This window comes from Scomber scombrus, chromosome 16, assembly GCF_963691925.1.
Source record: "Scomber scombrus chromosome 16, fScoSco1.1, whole genome shotgun sequence".
Taxonomy (NCBI): Eukaryota; Metazoa; Chordata; class Actinopteri; order Scombriformes; family Scombridae; genus Scomber; species Scomber scombrus.
In genome coordinates, this window is record NC_084985.1 from 14,258,812 (window position 1) to 14,277,664 (window position 18,853).

The window sequence follows — 18,853 nt, forward strand, 5'->3', positions numbered from 1 at the left end:
AAAGCTCTAAAAACTAACTTTACTCTACCTGCTCAGCACTAGAGACAAAATTACCGACTAGCAGGTTGAACATAATGAAGCATTAAGAAGTAAAACTAAAAGGAGGACATTCACCATTCGCTGGAGTAAGTAGTGTAATATCAACTTAAAAAGTGATAAAATGTCAGGGTTGTGTTTACAGCTTGTTTCTGCTGTCCCCAAGTGGCCAAAATACAGTTATTGCAGGTTTAACATTATACAGAAGATATTAGAATGAGAAATGAACTTTTTATATGTTTATTTGCAGTAACAGTATCAATATTACAAGTATCATTAACAAGTATCATATTATGTATTTTCTAATAAATGAATTGATTTCATGAATTGTGTTCTGTACAGGCTGACTGCAGAGATCGACAGTGAAGAGTTATCATTGGTCCAGTCCACTGTTGATGAGGTCATCACTTTACTGCAACAGTCCCCAGGTCTACCCTCTGTCCCTGAGGTCTGAATTAATTTATTTATTTATTTTTACAACCTTGGATTTTGAACAGTTTGACTTCTGTATTAAATATTTCTGTATTTTTTGTGAAATTCTCATTTCACCCACTCAACACTTGGACACATTTTGATCAAAAGAAGAATCCTCACTTGGATGATGAGTCATAATCAACCGTTTATGTTTTCAAATCTGTTGACGTCCTAATTTGACCACACAGGGTTGTGACTGCAAGTTTATCTCCTGTGTTTTTTTTTCTCTCAGAGCACGTCCTTGCTGGCAGGAGGCTCCTCCAGCTCCTCCAACTCCCTGACGGAGCGGCTGCTCAGGCAGAATGTCGAGCTGACAGGTTTTGTCAGCCGCCTGACAGAAGAGAAGAATGACTTGAGAAACCACACACTCCGCCTGGAAGAGGAGCTGCGACGCTACCGACAGGCTGGACTGGGATCAGGCGATGGCGTGAGTACATGACAGGAAATACCATTGATAGAGACAATTATCACTACTGATTGTCATCTCACCATGTAGCAGGAATATTGCAGCCAAAACCATACGATATATTACACACCAGAAGCACTATTAGTGTCACATTTTAATCAGCTCAAATGTAATATTAAACTTTAAAATATTATCTTCTATCATTTCATTGAGCAGCTTCTGACTATACTATTTCTTTTCTTCCTACAGTCCAGCAGCAGGCGAGGAGTGTCAAAATTGGACTCGGCAGGGATGCTGGTCTCTCAGGAGCGAGAGGCTTGGACTCGAGAGAAGGTCCGAATGGAGAAAGCCTTACACCTTGCCCAGGCCCAGGTGGCCCGACTCAGGGGGGAGATCAGGACCGACACCCTTCAAGAGATAACTGGACCTGAGGCTGACAATGCTGCACTGAAGGTCAGATGATAATAGCCAACAAGTCACTGCAGTTCCACGTGTCAACTTGAGTTTGTAGCAAAGCAATAACTGCCTGTATTAATCTGTTTCAAATATGGCCACTGAAAATGAATGAACATAAGCTAAATGCTGTAATTCAGTGCAGATGAGCATGTTTCAACCACCAAAGCTAAACGGGAGAATGACTGTTTTCATTGTTAAAGCTCATCTTTTCATTCCTTCTCTCCTCTCTGTCTGCTGCCTCCAGAGGATGTATGGGAAGTACCTAAGGTCAGAAAGTTTCCGAAAAGCACTGATCTACCAGAAGAAGTATCTGCTGTTGCTGTTGGGAGGCTTCCAGGAGTGTGAGGAAGCTACACTGTCGCTCCTCTCCAGGATGGGCAGCCGGCCGTCACTCTCCAGCTTGGAGTCCCTCAGCCAGCGCCGGCGGGGTCTGATGCGCTTCCGCTCTGCCGTCCGAGTCTCTATCGCCCTCTCCAGGTAGGAAGCTGGAGCTCTGCTTTGAGGATTCGATTTGGCTAGTGAATTCATTTATGCTAAAAGATGTACATGCTGTCACAGAGATCACAGCTTTTACTTTATAAGACTAAAACCTACACAAACTTTTCGGTTCATGCAGGATGCGTTTCCTTGTGAAGCGTTGGCACAAGGCAACAGGGATGAGCTCCACAATCTCCTGCAGTGTCAACAAGAATGGAGGAGGACAGACATTAGGTAACCATAGTGTATCATGTGTTATACTTCCTACATGTCAATAAAACGTGATGCTCAATAAATTGCTTTTTTTCTGTCCCCCACAGGTACGGACGTGAGAGAATCACCTTATCTTCACCCAGGCAACGTGGACATGTACAGGGAACGAGGAGGTGTAGGAGTAGGAGGAGGAGGAGGAGGAGGAGGAGGAGGAGGAGTCTCTAGCAGCAGGGGGCGAAGTGGACGTGAATCACCAAGATCGGCTGTCTCCTCCACACAACACAGGTAAAACTGACAATGATGCTGCAGCCAACAATGACTGTAATTATAAGTTATATTTTTTCTGATTAATCTATCTATTTAAGTCTAATCTTTACATTTACTTTTTCTGAGCATATCATTAATAATCATATGAACAAGAGGAAAGCACATGTTTGAAAGTTTTTCATTGATAAATAACTTAAGTGAGTCATTCAAGGGAGTGAAATATTGTGAAATCAGTACTGAAAGGGTGATACATCTGTTGTGTCTGTGTTGTGTAGGTTTCACATGGCAGGAGACCATGGCGCGCTCACATGTTCCCACCTCCAAAGCTACGACCCTGACCGAGCGCTCACTGACTACATCTCTAGACTGGAGGCTCTGCAGAGGAGGCTGGGGAGCGTGACATCAGGTAACACATACAAGCACTTAAAGGTCCAGTGTGTAGGATTTAGTAGTGACGTTGCAGATTGCAACCAGCTGAATACTCCTCATCCTCCCCCTCCAAGCATGAAAGAGAACCTACAGTAGCCGTGAAACTTGCACAATGAGTGAAAGGCCCTTTCTAGAGTCAGTATTTGGTTTGTCCATTCTGGGCTACTGTAGAAACATGTCAGTGAAACATGGCGTCCCTATATAGATGGTCTCATTCTAGGGTAACAAGAACACAACAGTTCTTATTTTCAGGTTGATTCCATGATCAACCTAACTTTGGCTGACCTGAGGCGTTACCATTTTTTCTAGATTTTCAGGCACTTACTGTATGATGCGTGGAAGTTGGATTGTTTTTCAGAGCTTCCGGACTTTGCACAAACACTATTTACAATTTGGAATCTTGGGATTATGATAACATCAAAAACAAACTTCCATGTTTTTTGTTATTTTAAGAATGTCAGCAACACTAACAACGCAGCACATAAGAAAATGTTTAATTGAGAAATGTAAATGGAGCGCAGTGTTGTTTTATATGGACATTCATAATCATGATAAACACGACCACATTTTTAACGCAAATGTTTATGTCACAAATGTCCAAGAGATTCTTTGACAGTGTAGAAATATGTGTAGACTATGTAAGTAAATTATGAGCAGGGCTGAAGTTACAATTTTGCATTGTTTTCATAAAAATGACACTAAAATGGGATACTATGGTTTGCCTACTAATTAGTATTCCTTTGTTTCCAGTCACACATTGTTGTTTCAAAAAAGTGTTTGCTACATTTGCTTACCCACATTTTTCCTCTGCAGGTGCTTCTTCATATGCTCAATTGCACTTTGGCTTGAGAAGATAGATGCTGAAAAGTGACTTTGGCTTGAAGAAACTCAGTTGCCTTTTCTCGTGCTGAGCGCTCTGCTGTTTTCTATCGTTCTGGTGTGGACTGTATCTTTCCATGTGGACCAAAACACATTTTTTTATTAGTGTACGACATGTTGTATTCGGGCTTTTTGTCGCCAGCACTTGAAAAACAGCTATGTTTGTAATTTAATCTGCCTCTTTGTTGTGGATGATCTACAATCATGTATATTTGTCTAATGCTAATTTAAAACCTTGTGATTAATTTATATGTTTATGTTGTATGGGTGGAGCGTTATGTAAAGAATGTTTGGGTTTATCGTTAAGGAGGCTGCTACTGGATATTCTACACTACACTGTGTTTTGTTTAGGCCAGACAGACTACAGAGGACATTTGTAGAGAACGTATTTTTGTAAAGCATTAGGAGCTTTGAATTTTCTGGGTATTTTGTCAAAAACTGAAATAAAGAGGACTATGATATTTGAAAGAGTTGTGTATTTCTCATTTCTTGTTTATTCACTGGCAAGAATTTATTTTTATTGGGTCTTACAATAAAATCATTATCATACATTTTTCTGCAACACAACATCAAAATTGGGATGACAAAACATTTTTGTGCATGAATGTCAAACATTACCAACTCAGTTTTATTCTGGATGTAAAGAACTATAAACAGGAAAAACATCAAACAACAAAATATACTATTGATAAGCACTTTTTATTTGTGATTCAAAGTTTTGCACTTGTAGTGTTTGTTGCTGTTCACACAAGAGGTCGTTAGTGTTTGTTAATGAGGTCCAGCAGAGAAAAATGCCTCATTAAGTCACCTTTAAAAGCTTCTAATTCAAAGGCACTGCACACCTATATGTTTAACCCACACAGGTGTTATCACTTATTTAGCCTGTTCTGCAGGCATGCTTGACAACACAATACTTTACTGTAGGCTATTTTGCACTATGTAGTATGATAAGTCATACGTTCAGTGCAGTTTTACCAACTTCCAACCTGAATAGATCTTAGTCTAATCTGCCAAAATAACTGAAAACACCTGTGGGAGTGTGGGGAGCCTTTAAGTCACAGCTAGAAAAACAAAACTTACACAAAGCCTGGTAGTGCTGTAACTCCTTCTGTAGGAACAGCAAATCGCTGGCTTGCAAAATGGTTCGGGGTGTCACAGCAGGTGTTACGAATACCATTAACAATGGCTCTGTTATATTCCAGTGTCCCAGTGAGCCATGATAATAGCACAGTTTCAAGACCCTGAAACTGAAGCTGTTAAATTTCATCAATTTTATTATTTACACATGCGATCTTACTACTGTGACATGTGAAAATGTTTATAGTGGAAAAGGCCTGTCACAGTTGTTATTGTTTTGATGTTATAATCTTGTAATCTCTGCATTGTTTTAATGTAATTCACTCTGCAGGAAAAGGCCACAGGCTTCTCTCAGGAACAAAGATCTATGACGTTTTCTGAGTAACTGTGCTGAGAAAACTCCCTAACAGTCTCTCCACCCAAATGGACTTCAGTAAAATTCTCCCCCTGGTTTTACTCATTACAATTAACCACTGAGGAAAACCTGCTTCATAGGATGGCTCTAGAGGCTTAATTCAGTCAACAGATGTTCTTTCCCATCATCAAGGCACCCTAATAGTCAAACTCTGTCCATTTCTATTTTTAGTAGTTCATTTTTTGAATATGAGTCTCAGTGTTGAAGTCAGATTCATACAGCCAGTGTATTTATCTCTGGAACCATAAAAATCATGAATTATGTTGACATTCAGAAAAAGGACTGGACTCCGGACTGAATAAAGGAAGCTGGACACAAGAAGTAAAAGGTTTGACATTTCGAAACAGCAAAGTGCTTTCATCTAAATTCAAGTCCCACTCAGGATGTTTATCTGTTTCCTCGTGTCTTCACTCCTCGCCCCTCCCAGTGTCCCCTGTCAATCTCTCACTGTTTCCTCCTCTTGTATCTGATGATGGGGTGGTGAGGGGTGTGAATCATTGTAGTGTAGTTGATTGTGGGAAAATATCCATCCACCAGTTCAAAGTCGAACATGCGGAGTAAAGTGGACCAGATGGTTTTGATCTGGACGTAGGCGAAGTTCTCCCCGATGCAGCGATGACGGCCTAAACATGAAGAGTAGCCCAGTGGTACAGTTTGGTTTAATACATATTTAAGCATATTATATGTTTTTATAAAATAAATCATTTATTTTATTATATTTTATAAATATAAAATATTTATTTATTATCGATGAATAAAAAGTCAACTTTGTATGTAAATGAAAGTGATTTTAAATGCACAGAAAGTAACTGAGCCTCATAATCACTCACCACCAAAATGAATGTGCATCCAATAGTTTTCAAATAGTAAGTCAACTGATCATGGCTATCAAGGAAATTTAAAACTAAACTTTTTGTTATAAAGCAGACAATATTTACATAATATTCATTCAACTAATACTCACCAGCTCCAAATGGCACATAGGCGAACTTCTCCACTCCTGCAGGGTTGTCACTGAGATAGCGGTCAGGCCTGAACTCCATCCTCTCATCCCAGGTGTCGTACAGACGGTGGTTAACAGTCGGGGAGACACAGACCTGGTGGCCCACAGGGATGGTGTAGCCTGCTGCGGTCTGAGGGAAAAAAGGGACAATACACACAAATTGAAAGATTTACCAAGACCAATTCGTACAATATGACTTGTAATCATGTAATCTGAAAAACAGCAGTTGAACTTTTAAAACCAGCCGGTTGTTGGTCTTACCTGAGGAGAGCGAGCCATCCTCATCATGGTCATAATGGGTGGACGGAGCCGCAGAGTTTCCTTTAAACAGCGTTCCAACAAGTTGAGCTCCTTCAGCTGAGGGACGACCACGAAAATGTTAGAACCAACAAAGTAATTCATCACAGCCTAGAAACCAAGTCTTATTTCACACAGAGCACAGAAAATGCAGCATGCCTATAGTCAATTTGAACTATTTACACTCTGTATGTCTTTTATATTGTGTCCAGTCTCTTTGATCTTAACATACTGGGTAACAGTCAATAATGGCGCTATAAAGTAGACTTAAACCAGTAAGATTTTTATTACTTTTTTTTTTATAACTAACTGTTTTTATACTGTGCATTATTTTACTGAAATGTGCTTGTTGCCCTGGATGTTGAATTTGGATCTGAGAAATGTTGCTGATATCCAGGTGATGTTGTGTATAGTTGTAATTTGAACTATTTGCTGAAACCCACCTGATCGAAGTCTAGTGGAGGCAGGTCTTCTCCGCACACGGCCTTCTGCTCAGCGTAGCAGCGCCCCTGCAGATCTTTGTCTCTGGCCATGAAGAAACCCATCCAGGCGCTCGTGGTGGAGGACGTGTGCTGACCCGCCAAGAGGAGACCAATCAGCATCCCTGAAATCTCGTTATCATTCAGGGGACGTCCATCTCTGGAGAAGAAACAAAGAGATTTAACCTCCTAAAATATATAAATGTGTATTGTATATGTTTTAACTATTCAGACTTTTTGGCCTATTCTGTCTCTGATATTAATTTTGCCCATGGAGGCAAGGCGGGTCAAAAAATGGTTTTAAAATGGTACAGGGGTCCTCAGCTCAGTTACTGCTTTTAGATTTATATTAAGCACTACTGCTGTCATTATATGATGTATACTGACTTTTACTCTTTACTTACTGTATGAAAACCTTATGATTTAGAAAGAGTCCTTAGAGACATTCAAATACTTGCTATATGTCTTTAAGGATCCGTGTGAACATTTAAGGTGAAAATGTAGTGCACCAGCATGATCCTAGACTTAAAACCATGCTATCACATTGTGGTGTTCCTGGACAATGTCTTTGAACATTATCATGGATTATTTGAGCAGCTGAAGTTGTCTTACTTGTAGGTGGCATCAATGAGAGTCTGCAGGATGTCATCCACTTTCTCTCCGGAGTTTCTGCGCTTCTGAATCACCTTGAAGAAGATGTTCTTGATCTCCATGTGAGCTCTGTCCCTCTTCCTAACAACAACAGAATATATGGAAATATTTTCTTTTACCCAAAGTATAGAAGTTTGTACATTTCCATCTAGAGAAGCAGAGTTAGGTTGGAATTTACTTGTACATCTTAAGTATCAGCAGTTTTTTGGGCATATCTGGTATTGTTATATTCTAAATGCTATAGTTTTTCATCAGGAAGATACATCTAGATAAATAAAATCAAATCTCAGCTTCATCCTGATGCAGATGTCCTGTTCTGAACTTCCTGAGCTCCTCCAGCAGTCCTACCTGAAGCTGGGCAGGGGGAGCCAGCCGGGAAGGAGCCAGGCAGCGTGACTGAATCCTCCGTCCAGGTCGGCATAGAGCTGGGCCACGCGCTCGTTCAGCATGCTGCGGATCTCCTTGCCATGAAGGCAGCTACTGGCAGTCAGGATGATCAGCTCAGACAGGGCATCAAACAGGTCTAAAAAACAAGCAGAATTTACGTCAGTTAGAACAAAGCTTTTACCATAATTAAGTAAATGAATACATGACATGGGATGACATTTTAGTAACAGAAAAATTGAAACTTGTAAAAACTGAAAGAGCTCTGGTTACATATGATTTATGTCACAGGTTCATTTTCTAATATTTATGTTTTAATCTAGTAGTCTGTGAGGGATCTTACTTCTCTCCCCGCTGTCTCCCCATCTTTGAAAATACTCTATGGTCTCTGCCTCGATGACTTTGACATGTTCCTTGAAATGAGCAATGTTCAGTCCAGTCTTCAGCATCTTCTTTTGTTCCAGAAAGATCTGCAACAAATTAAAAGGAAATGCATGTTACACTTTCCTCTTATTGTACCCACGTGGATTCACTGATGAATGAAACGTAATTCGACAGTTCTGTTGGACTCACAGGGTTCGGCACATCATAAGCCACTCCTCTGCCAAACACTGGAGTGGTCAGTCTGGAGTAGACGTCCTCTGCGTTCAGGTCTTCATTCTTACTGTTGAAGAGCAGTGTGGCTGCTTCACTGCCCAGCAAGTAAGTGAAAGTTTTCCCCACCATGGTAAAACTGAACACTGGGCCGTACTGCGGGAGAAGAGATACAAGGTTTTAAAACAGTGGTTCTCAGCATGAGGGGTTGCAACAAGGGGTCACAATATAAATCTGAGAGCTTGCAAGACATTTAATCTTATCTACTCTTGTCCTATCTCTTCTTACTTTTCTTGTTAACATCTGGATAATTGTGCCAGTTCAGGCTTCAAATAAATAAAGGGGGAAAATACTTTTTGGCTGCCCTGCTCCTAATCCATATATGTGTATCAATCCAATAGTTTATGATAATGGATCATTTTAAGCCCTAAAAGTCAGAGAACCCTTGTTTAGATGATCTTCAAAAAAGTGAAACGGCTAAGAGGTGTGTTTCTTGAGAAAAATGGGGCTAGAGACAAGATTTTTGTTTTTTCAGTGTCCTGTGTTATGCATGAGTAAACTAACCTGGGGCTACAAACAACAATAATTCCCATTATAGATTAATCATTTGGTCATGAAAAGGTCATAAGATAGCATATAATGTTTCCAAAAGCCTAGTTTGACACATTCAAATGGCATGTGTTCGCAAAACCCAAATATTTAGTTTAACATCACATAGGATCGAGAAAACCAGGAATTATTCACACTAGAGAAGCTGTAATTAATGAATTTTGCATTTTTGCTCAAATTTAACTAAGAAGTAGTAGTAGAAGTAGTAGCTGATTGTCTGTAATCAAATAATCAGTGAATGGAAGAATAGCTACTGCAATACTTACTTTATCATAAGCATTTTCGAGAAATTCAATGGGGCTTTTTCCAAATGCAATAGCGTGACCCAGGAAGGGAATGCTGGAGGGTATGAAAGGTGGAGGTTTCTGCACAACAAAAAAAGAGAAATAACAGTGAATGATGAATACAAACATAATAACAATTTTTTAGCATTGAATCTTTGATCTTAAGCTAACTTACCAGATCACTGTCAGATGCTTGTTTGAGCAGTGTTTTAGAAATATATCCAAGGGTGAGAGTGATGACTGAAGCTGCCAGCAACACGGAGGTCAGGTTGTCGCTGACTTTCCCAACAGTATCCCCCAGCAGTTTGCTGCTTAGCTGATACAAGTGCATAGACATGTTTAATCTTTACAGCTGGCTCTGTCCCTCAATAACAAATGATTCAGAGACCCACTAGAACCTGGAAACCCGGTTTGTGGTTTCGTTTACCACAAACAACCGCTCACTTCTTCAAAAGTAACTACGGCTGATAGACGTCCAGTGGGTCTGATGTTCATGCAGGAGACCTTTTTTAATATTTCCCCAACATCTTTACCTGTCAATGCTGGTCCAGCCCCCGCCTGACCAAAGGAGGTTTTCTATTGGCTGTTAGCCGCGTGTCCGTCAAGTAACTCCCACTCTGATTGGCTGCCGCTACCTGAACCGATGTCTTGCTATATGATGTCACTGCAGCGAGACAAAAATGGCCTGTCCCATTGTCGGTGCCCCATCGATTGATGTTTGGGTTGGCGTCCTATTAAATCATTGTTACATTTAACTTTAAACGTGTCCCTCTTCGTAACTGCACGTTTTTCAGTGTGGTCTGATTTAAAAAGAAAAGAAAAGAAAAGAAAAGGTAAATGTATTTTATGTGTTTCAGAGAATTCACCGAAATACATATGATATTGATCAATTATTAAAGAAACGTTGTCTTTGATGCAAATAATTAGCTAATAAAAGTATTGAGATATATATAAATATTTTGTACGTGTGTGAATTGGAAGAGTGAATATCAGCTTCAACTCGACAACTCATTGTTCAATTAAAACATATATTTTGTAAGCATAACAAAGAATGTTTTAAGTTTTTTTTTTTTTTTTTTAAATCAATACAAAAGGCATCATATATGGACTGAGTACATTTACAAAACGATATGAGGTATTTCATTAGTAACCAAACACACTGCTCTATAGTTAGCACAAAATAATGTGCACAATATTTTTCATGGCATTTCAACAAGCTTATTCACATGCACTGTAGTCTGTCCATGTTATCTTGTTTGGTGCACAAGTATTAGCTACTTCTTATATCATTAAAATACAAAGCACTTATTTGTTTTTTACATGATTGCATCCTCTGTCACTTAAAATTAATTGTCTATCAAGTGGTGTTTCAAAGTCTAGTCTTCATTTTTGTGTTGTGTCTGAACAGTAAAAAATGTGTGGAGCTTATTATTATTATTATTATTATTATTATAAGTTTCCAACAGCCAACATAAGAAACAAAAAAAATAAATTGTTTTGTGAATAAAAAATAATTTAAAAATGTCCAACAAAAAGGCCAATATATTCTTATTAATACATCATTCAGTTTATTAAGACAAAACATTAAATAAACATATTTACATGACATGAAAATATAAGACTCATCAAAAAACAAACAACACAAAATGCAAAGGTGTAAAAGACACTGGTAAGACGACAAAATTAGGCGATTGTGCAGAGGTCGGCAGCTTTGTCCTCCGTTCAGAGTTTTTGCAGTCAGATGAGAGTAAGTAAGAAGAACCTGCACTGAGATCTTTGGCAGTTGTGTTGTCTTCAACCTGTTTTTTAGCCGTATGCATATTTGTCTGATGGGCCTTTTTCATTTGGAGTTATCTGTCCGCTCAGCTTCATTAAAAGCTTCACTATAAGGCCAGCCTGTGAGGAAACATAAAAGACAATTTTCAACTTGAACATATTCATTACAACATATAAACACTTCCGATTTAAAATGTCACTCCTGAGAAAAGAGTGTCAAAATAAAAACCTTCAGAATTTATATAAATTATAATACTACTTTAGCTACAATTCCTATTGCAATACATGTTAGTAAAATACAAAATTAGTTGAACCACTTGAATGGTTACCACAGCCATTACCTGTTTTGTGTGCACAATGAAGTTCATTTTGTTTTCACCACTGTGTATCTGGAAGTACTGGTCAGCATGTCCGAGCTGCCACATGAATGTGCTGTACTCTAAACTGATGAGAAGGACCTGGAGTGCAAAGGTGTAATTATTATACTGAGCATGCATTCAAAATATAAAAAAAAGAAGCACAAAACAACAAAATATTAAAATCAATCTTTAACCATAAATAGAAATATTCAATCCCACACTATGCTTAAAGGAATAGTTCACACCAAAATAAAGATTCAGTTACCAATAAATGACACGTATGCAAGTTGATACTCTAATTAAGTTTGATGGAAATCCAAACAACTAGACTCTTCTTCTCACTTTCATCTCAGCTTTCTAACAGACTATTAAATGTAAGGCTTTAACATTCATTTTCCCCCCATTTACAAATAATTAAGCACAATTACCCACTTAAACTGTCCAGGCAATTTGTACAGCAAAATAACAGGTTTGAAAAATTGCCTCTATACAACATCAAGAATTGCAAACTTTATCACTGTGGATTAATTTAATTAAATGTATTTAATACATATTTATATAGATTCAAATAATTGATAACAAAATGTACCCTTAAACCCTCTTGAAGACACAAAACACTTGAGCTCTGTGCATGTTAAAACTCTACTCACCAAGCTTTACATCACAGAGATCACACAGGCAATTTTGGTGCAGACTTGAAGCATAAAACATAAAAATAAAGACAGTGGGATACCTTGGTCTCCATGTTCATGAGGTGCAGACCCTTCGTGTTGACCCCAACGTAGACACGGATGACTTTGTGGTTGCTGGCGCTGGCCTTCGTGTAGACCTGACCTGTGAAGAAGGCTGCTCCGTATGTTGGGATGTCCCAGCAGTTCTGCAGGAAGAGTCGCTGCAGGTGGTGCATCTCTTTGCTCACTCCCTCGCTGGTGCTCAAGGCCTGTCAGAGAGTGAGAGGGGAGGGAAGCTTTGAGTAAGATCAGGGGGCAGTGTAAATTAATTTAAATGGTGAAAGGAATATTTATGATGAAAAATGTAAGTGTACTTTGTATTCATGAAGAATCCTGTTGGTCCAGTGGTACGCTTTGCTTTTCACCTTAGATATCGGCACAATTGACTTCAAGTTTTCCTCACTATTAAAAAAAACCCACAAACTTTAACAGTATTCAAGAAGTTTCTTCACTGCAAAAACACATCAACTTGACTGGTAACAAGTGACCAATGCATTTTTCTAATATGGTCAAAATGATTCACGATCAAATCAGTCCAATATGTATTTAATAAACAGTCTTTTACTTGAGGAACCCTTGCTTATGCTTCTTGCTCTCATAGTTGCCATAGATGATCTGCAGGAGGAGGCTGGCCAGTGTGATCAGCTTGGTGTCTGGAGCAGGAAAGAAGCCCTTCAAGAGGCAGTGACGCGCCTCATCAAACAGGATGAGGATGGCAAGTGGATCCTCCACCTGGGACAAAACAGTAAGTGGTGGAGTCAATACTGCTTCTTAAAACCTGACATGTCAAGCATCAGCACTTCAGAAGATTTTCAAAAATTCAAAAACACAATTTTTTTCCCCCAGCTACAGTTTCTGATGAAATATCTTTTTGTAGTCAGCTACCTTTTTCTCAACATCTAGAGGCAACCGAACATCCCTACGTAGAAAGAGCTGAGGTGTCTCCCTCTGAGGATCCAGCACCGTCAGGTCTGTCACAATCTCTGTCCAGATCCGCAGATGCTGCAGCGGCTTGTGGTATGGTTTCAGCTGCAAGTCTGTCACGCGTATACATTAACACACATGCACATGTTTGAGCGTTGCCATGACAACAAAAAAGGCTACTAATGCAACAACGTATAAAACTCCTTGAGATGAAAAAAAAAAAAGTTTGATCAAATGTTAATCCTACAAAACTGACTGATTTGGGAGTGTTTTTGGCATATGTGTGTGTTTGGGTTGTATTTTTTCATGTGTGGACTTACGGAGGTTCTCTGAGCAGATCCAGATGGTAAAGTACTGCTGTGTCTCCTGAGAAAGACGCATTCCCTCCATGATCTGCTGTACTGTCGTGTTGTTGCCGTGTTTCAGCTCCACAGAGCGATATGAGCCATCCATGCGGTAGATTCGCACCTTCTCATACTGTAGAACAAAAAACATATCAGAAATAAAACCAGGTGACACAAAATCCTGTCCTTGGACGCTAAATAAATTAATAAATAAAGTCAAATTCTGCCAGACACCTCGAACTATGCTTGAGGAAATAGCACCATCTAGTGAACAGCAGACCTAACTGCAGTGGAGTCATGTAAAAGCAACACAATACATATACAAAACAAATGTTCACACATGTTCCTTTACGAGCCCCTAAAGCACTTGCACACTGCTTCATGTGTGTCATCATATACTCTGTTCTTCACATAGAATTACATAAATGTAAAAGGCATTTAAGACATTACAGTTCCTTTACATGCTGTACCACATGTCCTTAAGAAATGAGGACATACACTGCTCTGATACTGGTAAAGACTGCTCCTTTCCTTCATCATTTTGGTGTCATGGTTCCAATAAAATAATCAGTAAATCTTTGTCTGATGTGTGACTTACAGGTTTGCTGCTGGCTTGCTGCAGTAGCTTCACCGTCTCCTCCCATTCGTTCTGTTTGTTCTCCTCACACACTTGCAGAGGGGATCTTTTCTGCTGGTCCTCTATGTGCTGTTGGTCAGAAAGTCAATATCATTATTTACTGTTTTATTGTTTACAACTTTAATTATATCACATGATTTATTATGGTCATTGTACACACATATATATCTCAGTTACAATACAAAGCAGTTACTACATAAGCCAAATTTACAATATTACATTTAACTTCCCAGTATGACACAGTCCAGTGTAATGAATATAAAGTAAACAATTTGACAATAAACACATTTTAGCACATGTATAATGTGCAAATAAATATCAATTTCGTGTTAAACCTAATCCACAGCAACTTTACTTTAAAGCTAAGAAACGAGAAAAGTTTTAGGACAACAAAGATCACATTTCATACCCGGTCAATCTCAGGGTGCTGCAGCAGGAGCTGCACTATCTCTGCGTGGCCTCCTCTGGCTGCAAAGTGCAAAGGTGAGCTGAGCTGGCCGTTCAGCAAGTTTGGATTACAGTTGCCTTTCTCCAGCAACAGCTTGGTCGCCTCCACTTTACCGTGCCTGAGTGGAACCACACAGTTGTCAAATTTAACCATGACTCCTCATGAATAAGATTAACTAAAGTTCAAGTAATGAAAAAACTTCTGACTTTCTCGGGCAGTTGAATGAACGTCAGACTCACCAGCAGGCATAGTGAATGGGAGCCCAGTGGTCGCTGTCCAGCTGCTTGACTGAGAAGCCGCTGTCCAGAAGCTTGGAGAGCAGCTCTGTGTCTCCTTCACAGGCACTGCGGTGGAGGGGAAAGTCATCCACCCACTGACGCTCCCTGTGGAGAAAGGAGTTTGTGTTGGGTATTCATACAGTAAGACATTAATGAAGGGGGAAAGGAGCGGATTAAAAAATAAGCCAAAGCTCATAAGCTCAATGCATGACGTTTACACTATCCTGCTAACTTAGCGCCCCAATAAGAGAAGAGATGACTCACACATATGCAAGAATAACTCACTTGTCTTCTGTCACACAGTTGGGACCATGTTGCCACTTCTCCCTCTTAGGTATTTGGATCTTGGAATAGTCCGGCGCTCCGAGCCCAAAGTAAGGGTTGATGATAACTTTATCCACCTGCAAACAAAACATCACACAGGCAGGCAGAACAAAGAAAAAGTGGTTAAGTTTATATGATTGATTAGCAACATTTTTATTAAAATAAATATTTCGACACAAGACAGGAACAAGGGTGGAACAGCAAGCCTGATTCTATCCAAAAGAAACAAAACCCACGTACCAGGTCCCCTAATTTAATGCATACAAAAACCAAAGTGTAAAAACAATAAATCAGGGTTGTGTGCTAGACTATTTCTTGGTCTGTTTTCACATCTTCTCATCCAACTCTCAACAAGAAAGCAGAGAAGTGTTTTTCTCAAAATGTCAAATTATTCATTTTTCAAAAAATATTAGAACTGTGTCTTGGACTCTAAGTGAAATCTTCAAGGATAAATGTAATAATTTTCTCGTCTTTCAAGTTTCTTCTGGTACAAAAAAACGCTACAAGGGGTCCTAATTTAGAAACATTGCCCTTTGAATAAACACCACTTTTTTTTTTAACTCTCTCACCCGGTTTGTGTACTGCAGATCAGAGCCATAGAGCGGATTAAGGATGCACATGTCTGCCTTCTCCAGGGACATCATCTTGCTCTTGATCTCCAGGGCAGTGTAGCCCATGTGCAAACCCTCGTCACTCAGTTTTCCCTCGCTGCTGTAGGCCGGATTGCTCACATTGGTCTTCACCCGCTCTACAGGTGCTGGCCGGAACAGAGCAGGGATGGCGTGAGGCACGGTGTGCTGCTCTGCTAACCATCTGTGGAGGTAAAACAGGCAATGTTAAAGCCTTGTTTGACCTCCCAGTAACTGGCAAAGGGAAGATCAAATGTATCCTCACTTGTCTAAGGCCAGGAGCATCTTGGAGGTGCTGGAGCAGAAGTGGGTGCTGGTCTCACTGCACACCCGCATGATGTCTTGGAAGCAGTAGAAACTTGGGCTCCCAGCGCTGTACACAGGCTTGCTGTTATCTGTTCAGAATGACTCATTAATTTACTGCTGAGCTACAGAACCTGTGGAATCAGATTCATAGTCTTTGGCTCACCTTTAACACTGACTGGCACAACAAAAAGCGAGGCCTCCCTCCCTTCATTATCTCCGTCTAGGGGAAATTTCTTCATGTGCACCACACGTTTTCCTAAAAAGACAATGAATAAAACAATAAAAACGATTTTCATCATGACATTTTGGACAATTTTTGCTTCTTCTGGCCTCTAAAAGCTATTAAAATGAAACAATCTGAGAAGCAGATATCTGTCTTTGGCGGCATTTCTTGGGTTGTGAGTAGATGCTTGCTTCACCTTAAAGAGCCAAAAAATGGTTTTAATTAAAGTCAGCAGTCCCACACTTACCTATGAATCCTTGGTTATTAGATATTGGTCTGATCGTTTCGTCAACATAATCCAAAATGGATTTGGATTTGTCTCCTCCTGTGTGGATCTTTGTCGCCAAGAGGACTTTCTTTCTTTTCTTCTCCTTCCCTTCCAAAGGCACTTCACTCAACAGGATCTTTACATTCACCAGAAGAAACATGGAAACTGACAGTCAGATAAGAACTCTGGACTGGTAGGTTGAACATCTGGTTAGGTGTCATTGGCTGTTGTAGCTGTCACGTTTTATTTATTGGAAACTGCAGTAGTAATGACTTGAGGTTATTAAGTGTCATCAGCCAATCAGGGTTCAAGATGTTTGTAATTTAACAAATTCTTTTAATTATCCGTTTTATGTTAACTGCTTGAAAAAATTTAAATAAGACCAAACTAACAACAACTCTTCATAACTAGCTTTTTTTCCTGTAAATTTGAACTATATGTTGAGGAAAGCATGTACTGTCAGACTCGGGACATTTACCTCATAGGCTTTGGCTCTGTACTCCTTTGAGCTAAGGCTGACTTGACTCTTTGGGCGAATGACTGCCACAAACACATCCTCGAGGCTGTCCTCATTGCCCATCTTGCTGATGTTTCCTCAGTCCCAACGAAACGTCCTACACAAGGGCCAAATGCTGTGGAGAGGCATGCCTGAAAAATCACAGGAGAAGGTAATGTTATCAGGACTGATGAGTGGAGTAAATTCATCCTGACAAGACTGACATCCAGCTTGTTTATCCTGGTTCAATATAGTTGTTCATCAGTAAATCAATGAAATCTTTATTTGATAACAGAACCAGATTATCTGTTAATCCTTTCATAAAGGCTGATCTTAATTACAGCTCAAATTATTAGTTGAATCATACAGGATTGACAGAAAATGAATAAGCAAGTATTTGTATGATTTAAGTCATATTTCAAGCATAATAACAAACCAGTTTCTCAGATGTGAAGATTTGCTGATTCTGTATTTTATGATAGTAAACTGAGTGTTTTAGGATTCAGGATTAGTGGTCGGATTAAACAAGAAGATGTCACCTCAGGCTCTGGGAAACTGCAATAGAAATGTTTTACTGTTTTCAGTATGGCTGCAACTCACGATTATTTACATGATCAATAGATCTCTTGATCATTTTCTTCATTAGTTGATTAGTTATCCAAAAAGTGTCATAAATGCAATCCATTATATTTATAACTTTCCACGTTCAATAAAGCTTGCACAACCTGAAACACTTGATACTGAATGTTATGATCCTACTTGTGATGCCTTATGATTGCTGTTAGAAGACATCAAAATACACTGAAAGCTTGAGTATGTAATTAATGCATTTAGCAGGTGTTATCCACTTTCATGGACAATCAATAATAAATACCATAGGAGTTAAGTTAAATAGAGATGGGTAAGACCTTCCTGTTGCTGCTGAGTGTAAAACAAGTAAAAGCATCAGTTCAGAAATCAGCCTTCAGGGTTCAGAGGAGGGTCACGCCCCGGAAACCAAACGCTCCGTTGTCTTAAACAGTTATTGCATGTTATAAACTGTAATTTTAACCTGAACATTGAATTCCTGTATCTATCCGCTGTTGATATATTATATTCTTCACACCAAACAACTTTTTTTTTTACTGAATCAGCAGCTGTAGCCTGGATGCTATCGCCTTTCCGCCCGCTGAGCCGCTGAAACTTAACGAAACCGACGCGGCGTTTTCCTCAAACAGCTTTCCACAAACTCTTTTTGTTTCTTAGCACTCACTGTGTTAAATGTGACAGTCCTCAGTTGGGCCACTGGTCCAGGTGAACTTCCAGTGCGGATATTTGTGTTGAAGTGGTCGCAGGCCCTTAGTTTTTGAGGCAGGGCTGCACTGACAAACAGAGCAGTCAAGTTACGTTCAAGTACAGCAGCTCAGGTTGGAAAATAGAGGACTCTGGCGGTGCGGGGGACGCAGTGCGAGCCGAGTGTGCTCATGCATCACACAGTGTTTACGATGTAATTCCTAGATGTTTTTAGTTTGAGTACTTCTGCACCTAATAGTTAAAAGGGGGCTATGAGATGTATAATGCATTTTAGAGGGATTTTAGACTTATAGACCTAAAGATCTGGACTAAACTACTAAAAGAAAGGGACATTATAATATACAATATAATAATACAATAAATGACACATTACACAATATTGCAGGG

The 18,853-nt window shown here is 39.5% G+C and overlaps 3 protein-coding genes across 4 annotated transcripts in view; 1 reads left to right on the plus strand and 2 right to left on the minus strand.

The window, feature by feature from the left end:
* Nucleotides 1-4,080, plus strand: part of akap9 (A kinase (PRKA) anchor protein 9) — a 62,188-nt gene extending 58,108 nt beyond the window's left edge. For both annotated transcript variants that reach the window (XM_062435641.1, XM_062435642.1), the window contains exons 47-54: nt 379-484; nt 743-937; nt 1,166-1,369; nt 1,617-1,849; nt 1,989-2,083; nt 2,170-2,347; nt 2,605-2,735; nt 3,572-4,080. In XM_062435641.1, coding sequence (XP_062291625.1) covers nt 379-484; nt 743-937; nt 1,166-1,369; nt 1,617-1,849; nt 1,989-2,083; nt 2,170-2,347; nt 2,605-2,735; nt 3,572-3,615 — 1,186 coding nt within the window. In that variant the 3' untranslated portion in view covers nt 3,616-4,080. The remainder of the gene's footprint in view (nt 1-378; nt 485-742; nt 938-1,165; nt 1,370-1,616; nt 1,850-1,988; nt 2,084-2,169; nt 2,348-2,604; nt 2,736-3,571) is intronic.
* A 237-nt stretch (nt 4,081-4,317) lies between these two features.
* On the minus strand, nt 4,318-9,943 carry LOC133996927 (lanosterol 14-alpha demethylase). The gene is made up of 10 exons (XM_062436435.1): nt 9,606-9,943; nt 9,413-9,511; nt 8,517-8,693; nt 8,287-8,413; nt 7,908-8,082; nt 7,521-7,640; nt 6,873-7,068; nt 6,394-6,489; nt 6,094-6,262; nt 4,318-5,752 (listed from the first exon to the last, which is right to left on the minus strand). The coding sequence occupies exons 1-10, from the start codon at nt 9,765-9,767 to the stop codon at nt 5,574-5,576; spliced, it is 1,500 nt and encodes a 499-aa protein (XP_062292419.1). The 5' UTR covers nt 9,768-9,943; the 3' UTR covers nt 4,318-5,573.
* A 952-nt stretch (nt 9,944-10,895) lies between these two features.
* krit1 (KRIT1 ankyrin repeat containing) lies at nt 10,896-18,565 on the minus strand. Its single transcript, XM_062435651.1, has 17 exons — nt 18,426-18,565; nt 17,156-17,325; nt 16,657-16,813; nt 16,350-16,442; nt 16,146-16,275; nt 15,821-16,064; nt 15,213-15,328; nt 14,889-15,032; nt 14,611-14,767; nt 14,163-14,270; nt 13,541-13,697; nt 13,182-13,333; nt 12,862-13,028; nt 12,611-12,698; nt 12,299-12,505; nt 11,548-11,664; nt 10,896-11,326 (listed from the first exon to the last, which is right to left on the minus strand). The coding sequence occupies exons 2-17, from the start codon at nt 17,255-17,257 to the stop codon at nt 11,237-11,239; spliced, it is 2,229 nt and encodes a 742-aa protein (XP_062291635.1). The 5' UTR covers nt 17,258-17,325; nt 18,426-18,565; the 3' UTR covers nt 10,896-11,236.
* Nucleotides 18,566-18,853: the final 288 nt, after the last annotated feature.